The sequence below is a fragment of the Agelaius phoeniceus genome, chromosome 20, assembly GCF_051311805.1.
Source record: "Agelaius phoeniceus isolate bAgePho1 chromosome 20, bAgePho1.hap1, whole genome shotgun sequence".
Taxonomy (NCBI): domain Eukaryota; kingdom Metazoa; phylum Chordata; class Aves; order Passeriformes; family Icteridae; genus Agelaius; species Agelaius phoeniceus.
In genome coordinates this window covers 3,879,536-3,887,361 of record NC_135284.1, presented here as the reverse complement: position 1 = coordinate 3,887,361, position 7,826 = coordinate 3,879,536, and the positions used below count along the sequence as shown (strand labels likewise).

Below are 7,826 nucleotides of genomic sequence, written 5' to 3'. Positions count from 1 at the left end.
TATGCTGAGTGAACTTAATATTAAAGAAGGAATTCATTTGGAATAAGTGTGAATAAGCAGTCAAATACTTACAGAGCTGTTTCTTTTGGTTTCTTGAAGCACTGAAAAGAAAAGAAAAAAGCAGTCCTGTCATCATTCACGTTTCCTGTCAGTGGGGATATTGTTACAAATGTTGCAAGTACATAATGCCTTCCACATGAAATATCTAATACTTGATTTATCTACTGGTAATTCTAAAGCAGGAGGTAGTTTGTAGCAGTTTTCTAACAGTGAAAAGCAACATTATGAAATAGAATAGAAAAGGTAGGAAAAAAAACCAGGGCACTGCAGCAAACAATACTATTTTTTTCCGATGAAACTAGAGCTTTCCATACCTTAAGAAATTTATCTTTTTGAGCCACAATTCCAAAAAGTATTGTGATTGTAACCACCACAACAGCAGCAATAACAGCCTCCTTGGGAAAAACAGGTTTTTTATCTGTCAGGAAAGAAGTTGGATATGTGAGAAATTTGTGCAGTCACATAATCCAGAACATTTCACAGAACTGTGGAAAGACATTTCTTTTCCCACAGCTGTCCCTGCTGAATTAACTGTTGCTCTTCCTGCTGTCCACAGACTGACTCTGTGTGTTAGTCCCCTGGACAGGAGGGAGCTGAGCCTGTGTTTTAGTGAACTGAAGAAGGATTGAAACATCAGCTCCTGAAGAAGATCCCCCAGGCACTGTTATGCTCAGAAATAAGGCAGCCCAGAGGTACCACTGACACAGGTAACATTGGTTCCCTCCCTGTGCCAGGAGGACAGAAATCAAAGGGGTCTGGACAGAGGTGATTTAGTGCCACCAGTCTGAGCCCTGAGCACCCAGCCCCTGGAGTCACCTCTGGAGCACAACTTCTCATGCCTCCAGCAGCAATTTGGGCATGACAGAGTCCTGTGGTCACAGTAAGATGCTTCACACAAGACCTGAGGTGCTTTGAACCACACTTGAGTGTGCCCTGTCAGCGTGGGAAGAGCAGCAGTGGGATGAGCCTGCCCCAGGTCACACTTGCCAAATGCTTTTGAACAACAGGTAGAGCAGGAGAGGCTCTTCCTGTGCTGTGGTCCCAGGCACAGGTGCAGGGAGAGCTCCTTGCTGTTGCTGTGCCCTCAGAAATCCACACAGGGAATTTACCACACTCAACTTACACTGCATAATATAAATGGATTGTTGTCATTATAAAGGAGAACAGAGAGTTATTTGCAAAGCTTATTAATCAGCAGCAGCCTTGCTACCTTCAACTATGAGGTGGAAATCCCTTGTCCCCTTTCCCAGGCGTGATTCCACCAGGCAGGTGTAGGTCCCATTGTCAGACTTCTGCACTTTGCTGATGGAGAGCTGAAAGACCTCACTGGTCTGGTACAGCTTGTGGTGACTTTGCTGCAGGGTCAGGCTCTGGTTGTCCTTTAACCAGGTGCTTTGGCCTTGAGGGTTGGATCTGGAGTTGCAGGTCAGAGTAACATCTTTCTCTTCTTCCACCTGGAGGGTCTCCTCTCCACTCAGCTGGGGAGGGACTGTTCACAGGAATGCAGTTCAACAGGACATTAATAATGCTGCTCATAGAATCACAGAACCATTTAGGCTGGAAAAGCCTTCTCAAATTGAGTCCAGCCATTAACCCAGCACTGCAGGGCCACCACAAAACCATGTCCCCATGTGCCCCATCTACACATCTCTTAAATCCCTGCAGGGATGGTGTCTGCACTGCTGCTCTGGGCAGCCTGTGCCAGGACTTGATAACCCTTTCAGTAAAGGAATTTTCCTTAATACCCAATCTAAGCCTCCTCTGGTAGAACTTGAAGCTATTTCCTCTTATCAGTTTTTACCTGGGAGAAGAGACTGACCCCACCTTGCTCCAGCCTCATAGAATGCCCACATTTAACACAAAATAAGTTCCCTTCTCACATCCCTCGTGCTCCTTGTTCAGTGGTCTAACAGATCACAGTAGTGCAGCCTTTCCTGATCCCTGGGAATGAGGAGGGCAGTCATTGGCAGAGACTTTCACTCCAGTATTTCCTCTGCCCTGACTTGTATCCTTGGGAAATAACCTAGGTGGAGGCAGGGACATATCCAGAGTATCTTACCTAAGGTACCCACCCACTCCTATAAAAGAGCCCTTAGATCAGCCATAAGCACCTCTGTGGGAAGGGAGTGTCTTATCACGTGAGTTATCTCCTCCTAAACGCATTTTTTCTTGGTGAAGACAGCGTACAAGGGTGCAAAACACCGCCCAGACAGAGCTGCTCTGCCCAGGACTCCATCCCACCCCAGCCATTCCACACAGGAACCCACCAGGGCAACTCACACTGCACATCCAGGGTCACAGACACCTGCACAGCCTTGTCCCGTGCCAGCCTGCACGTGAAGGTGACCCCGTTGTCAGACTCATTGACCGGGGAGATGCAGATGTTGCTGATGTTCACTTTATTGCCGTCCTTCAGATCCACTTGCCCAGCCCCGCGGTACCAGAGCAGCTCCTCGGCCTGGCTGCTGTTGTGCACGAGGCACGAGAGGGAGATGGCAGGGCTGAGCCCTGTAGACAGGGTGAAGTCAGCAGCGTGGTTATTCACAGACAGTTCCACACCTGCAGAAGAAGGAGGACAAGGGCATTTAAGCATCCTAAGCCATACTCTTCCCACAAAAGCTGCCACGCTCACTTCTCCGTGCTTCGACCTTGGAGGAGGGATGAGACTTTCAGGTTTCAATCTGTTTTCAGGTGGAATGTTAGTTTTTGAGACAAAAACCTGTCTTCATCTCAAAGCTCCCTCCACAGTTATTTAAAATAAAAATCAGCCTTTTGCAGCTGACTACCAGAACACCAAGGCCTGACCTGAGACAACAAAATGTCTGAAGCCAGAACTTGTGACACCCAGCCAAAGGTCATTCCCATCCCATCACCCTCCTGCTGCCAATCACTGCTGCAGCACCACTGTGCTCACTCTTTGATACTCTGTTTTTCAGTTGGAGCAGGATGCCCTTGGGAGTATAAATGAGTTAATCAGCTCCTCAGCTGTATCCTGGCTGTTGCAGAGCTGCAATTTGTCAAAGGTACAAACCTCAGGACATACTAAATGAACAGCCAGTATGGGAAATAAATTATTGTAATGGGATGAAACTCGCTACTGCAGCCTGGGCCATAGAATAATAAATTAAAATATTGCTCAGATTATAAAGGTATTAAGGTCCTGTGAATATAAAGAAGTCTGAAAGTCCCTGTCTGAAGGTGTTCCAAACCTATCACACTTACCACTGCTTAGAGCAGGTTTGGAACTGTGGCCTCATCATCCCTGCTACAATAATCCTGGAAAACACTGACATTTCCCCATTCCTTTCTCTGCTACTTTCAGAGGTCAGTTTTCAGACAGTCCTCTGGGGATGATCTCCAGAACACTCAAAATGCTACTGTGGCACATCACCCAGCCCTGGGCAGGTTCAATAACTGGTGTGATGGGGCCTGGACAAAGCCAGGATGGGTTTTGCCATTGCTTACCTGTGGCCACACATGCCAGGAAGGAAAGAGCAAGGACTCCATGAGGGACGGCGAGGCTGCGTCTCTGCACCATCTCCGAGCAGAGCTGGCTCTGTGGGAGAGAGGGTCACAGCACTGCTGCCTCTGCCCAGGGCTTGCAGGGGTTAATCCCTGCAGCCATCAGACACCCCGGGGAGAGCCCCACAGCAGGCACAGGGTCACCAGGGAATAAACTGGGTCCATTGTTGCAGGGCATTTTCCAGTTCAGAGAAGATTCAAGGGGTTTTATGTCTCTGATCTCCATTACATGAGTCTGTTGTCCCTGATCACCTGTCAGGCAGGGGAACCCGTCTCTGGATCAGGTAGCACTGGACTTACCTTGAGAAGAGTCTCTGGAGAGGCTGCTTCTGCTGGGAAATGCACAGTTCTTTTTCCTCCTTATTTATAGGGTCTGAATTTTAATATTTTATGATCGTTTAGTAAGAAGTGAGTCTATAAAATGGGTTCAAGGCCTCGTTCAGTTCCTGGATTTCTGAGCTCCCACAAGACTGAAGTATTTGCTGGGCTCTGCTGGCTGTTTTATGAGACTTTCTGAGGCAATGAGTAACTAACGAGAGAGTTCCTGCATCAGCCATAAAGACTTTCAGCCAAAAATAATACCTTTTTTCCCCTCAGCTTTCTGTGTGTTCACAGCACTATTTCAAGCCACAGGGATTTTATCCTAGAGAATCCTAGAGCAGGAGTAGACTCCAATTTGTCCCTTTCTGCCCAAAGCCCCATTGCCATGTCCTCCTTTGAGTGGAAAATGAGAAAATTCACCGATTCAGACTTTGAACTGCATGTTGGCAGAGGAGAGAGCAGACACTGTCCTGCTCACCAGTGTGTACCCCCAGGCTGCTCTTGTGCTTAGCTCAGCCCTGGGTCCCCCCCAGCCCAGAGCAAGGGGGTCTGTCCCTGCTGTTCCCTCTGCTGGGACAGCTGTGCCTGGGCTGTGTGTCCAGGGCACAACTGAAGCACCTGGCTATGTGGAAATCTGTCTGAGGTTGCTGTTTGCACCTCAGCAGGGTGATGGTGACATGGTCACAAAGCACGGGGTCCTTGCAGCCTCCAAACGTGCTGTCACTGCTGCCAGCGTCCTTGCAGGCACATCACTCATCAGGAATGGGCTCAGCAGAGCCATAAAATGCATTTCATGAGCAGGAGGAGCCTGGGAGGTGTCCTTGGTGTTTTCTTGGCCTGTGGACGCCGTGTCCCAGCTCAGTGACACAGAAATGGGCAGGGAGGGCTCCTGCTCTGGGGCTGCTGCCTGCACACACAGCACAGGAGCACACAGCGCTGCTTATTTGTGGGGCTGCTGCAAACAAGGGTCACCTTTGAGTGCTTCTTAAAAGAATTCTTTCTGTGTTTATGGGTTTACCCTTAAAACCAATAGGGAATCATTCTTGGTTAAAAAGTATATGTGTACAAAAGTCCCTTGAAGAGAGAGCTCTCAGTCCCCTTTCTAAAAAACTGTCCTGTCCTTGTAGAATTCAACTAAATGTTGGCTTACGATCCGGTACAAATTTTAGTCCAAATGCTCTTCCTAGGAGTAAAGTGATCCCTGTGGTTTGGAATTAAGCAGAGTTGAAATAGAGAGGGATTCAAAGGAATGGACTGGGAAATGGCTCATGTGCTCCCACCACAAGGTGAGCCAAAGGCAGGAAAGTGAAGTCTGTGCTCCCTCTGGTCACTGCACTGCACTGATTGAGACTCTGGAGAAGAAGGAGGTGGTTTGGAGTAAGTGAGGATGTATAGAAGGAAAGGGTGGAGTTTGGGAGTATTTCTTTTAATTTGGAAATGACAGTAGGGGAGAAGATTGCCAGACAACAGCTGTTCTGGGAGGGTTTGTTATGATGTGAGACCCAGCACCAACCTGGGGACCTGGGTCAGATTCTGTCCCAGCAGGTCCATGACAGGCAGAGAGGTGAGCTGAGGTTCATCTGGAGCAATGGCACTGTCCTCATTTGCAATGGGCTCAGGATCTGCTGAAGGAAGAGGGACTAGAAAATCAAGGTGTTACCTGGCCAGAGGCACTGAAAGGCAGCTGTTTAGACCAGGTAACAATTACTTTCGCAATGGCTTTTTACACTTTTCTTTTCATACAGGGTGTAACTAATCTTGTAGGTGTCTAATTACTGAGGTCTAGAGTTTTGTGGGTTGCGTTCTCCACCTTTCCATTATGTTTTTTGGAGGGACATAAACCTCATGTTCCAGAATGCAAAGCAGCCACTAATGACTCAGACTGGGAGGAACCTCTTCAAGGAGGCAAGAACTCCATAACTTTCCACAGCAAAGGATGCAACCCTCACATTTGAGGTACTTGGATCTGCACTGCCAAGGCTGGATTAGACAGACCATGGGCTGGGGTCAGTAATCCACCACACCGGTTCCTGCTTGTCATCCTTATGGCAACGCTGCACCAACAAACCCAGAATAAGACTGTTGTTAAATATGACTCTGAACAGCCTCAAAGGAATTAATTAATAAGCACCAGTCTATTCCTGGGTGTAATCCAAGCCTTAGAAACCTGAGCAGAGAAGATTTAGAACATGATAGAGATTGAGCAGAAGTTTTTTTTCCATCGGGTCTCTTAACCTCCAACTCCAGACTTCCCAGCAGTTGGGTTCTGTGTGGATCTCCTCAGTACCTGCAGGAGCAGGAAGCACAATTCCTAATCCTCCACACTCTTGATGAGAGTGGAGATGAGATCTTGATTTATCCTCAGCAGTTGTGAGGGTTGATGGTTGCTCCTGGAGTCGGGGGCATGGCAGGATCTGCACAGACATGTGGAAACCCAGGGTTGTATCTATGGTTTTGTCAAGAAAACAAAGGCTGTAACGTGGCTGTAACCCTGCTACAGAAAACATGTTTCTGCAATAGTGCCTGAGGCTCTGCTCTAAGGCTGCTCCTGTCTTCCTACTCTTTGTGGTTCCCCACTTCTAATCCCATCTTAATATGTGGTGCTACGTATTTTGCAACATTTCCATTGTTAGAGGATGACTGTAACACCAAATCCAGTGCCTCTCCTTGCCAGATAACCGGGCTGGAACTGAGGCTGTCCGGGAATGCTGCTTGAACTTACTCAGCACTATCTGAGCTGCCCAGGCATTGGAGTTAATATCAAGTCAGCTAAGCCAAGCAAAAACTGTAGGGTATCAGAATAGGTTGGCTTTAGACTATTTATTGGCCAAAGAATGGGGTGTTTGTAGAAAGTTTAATATATCAAATTGTTGAAAATTGATGACCACAGAAAAGTCATTCTAGAAAAAGCAAAAGAAATCAAAAAAGAAAAAAATATATATGCATATAATAACCCAGGTACTGGTCCAAAAATTAGAAAACAATGTTAAAACCTAGCTGGTAGGGTAATGTATTAGAAGAAATTAAGGTCTTTCATTTTATCTGTTGCAACTATTTTTATATTTCTTCCTTGTGTAATCCCCTGTTTTATTTTGCCCGCATAGTCCAGAAGATGCAAGTAGATAAGAAATATTGCTCAAGCCAAAGGATTTACAAAGAATAAGAGTGGGGATTGTGAAAAATACGTGTATTTTATGATTGGCTTTTTGGAAATATTAAAATTAATATTATATGTGTTGTGTTAGAAAGTAATGCTGTATTAACTCTCTTAAGTAGTGTGTTAAATATAGTTTTAGGTTACAAAAACTGTTAAAATAGAAACGATGCTATGTAAGATACTTTTTTTAAAGAAAGGACTTGCAGCGAGATAGCAGCCACAGGACACCTAAATCTTTCAGAGAAAAAGAATTTATTGCCCTCTTATCAGAAGAAACCAACTTCTTCCTGCCTCCAAGGCACCGTTAGGATTAGAAGGAAGAAGTGGATGATGACCAGACAGAATCCTGTATTTGAATGGAATTTATGCACCATGTATGAAGTGTATGACTATGCAACAGGCTATTGCTTTTAAAGGTTAATCCTTTGTTAACGGGGGTCCTTTTTCGGGCTCATGCTGCCCAGAAAAAGGTACCCGGACATCCATAACTCTTTGTTTTTGTTGTCTCATATTGTCCTAATTCAAATTGTCCAAATTATTATTACTCTAATTGTATTACTATTTTTATAACCATTTTATTACTATTAAACTTTCAAAAATTTTAAAAGCAAGTGATTGGCGTTTTTCACACCAGTCTGTTAGTTGAAAATTATCAAAAGATTTTTGTGAGTTTTCTAATTTTGGCATTAATGCTGGCGAATTTTCAGGGTTTACTGTCTAATTTTGGGTTGAGAAATCTGTCCCAAACACTGAGGGGACTGGAGCT

The 7,826-nt window shown here is 45.7% G+C and overlaps 1 protein-coding gene across 1 annotated transcript; it reads right to left on the bottom strand.

The window, feature by feature from the left end:
• Window positions 1–68: 68 nt before the first annotated feature.
• Window positions 69–3,598, bottom strand: TMIGD1 (transmembrane and immunoglobulin domain containing 1). Its single transcript, XM_054646845.2, has 5 exons — window positions 3,526–3,598; window positions 2,341–2,619; window positions 1,271–1,549; window positions 375–478; window positions 69–101 (listed from the first exon to the last, which is right to left on the bottom strand). The coding sequence occupies exons 1-5, from the start codon at window positions 3,596–3,598 to the stop codon at window positions 69–71; spliced, it is 768 nt and encodes a 255-aa protein (XP_054502820.2).
• Window positions 3,599–7,826: the final 4,228 nt, after the last annotated feature.

Bases quoted from the DNA above. Each gene is read 5' to 3' on its own strand.
- TMIGD1 (XM_054646845.2), bottom strand. From the start codon at position 3,598: ATGGTGCAGAGACGCAGCCTCGCCGTCCCTCATGGAGTCCTTGCTCTT. The intron at 2,620-3,525 runs GTAAGCAATGGC...CTTCTTCTGCAG, and splicing joins CCTGGCATGTGTGGCCACAG to GTGTGGAACTGTCTGTGAAT. The intron at 102-374 runs GTATGGAAAGCT...TTTTCTTTTCAG, and splicing joins AAAAAGATAAATTTCTTAAG to TGCTTCAAGAAACCAAAAGA.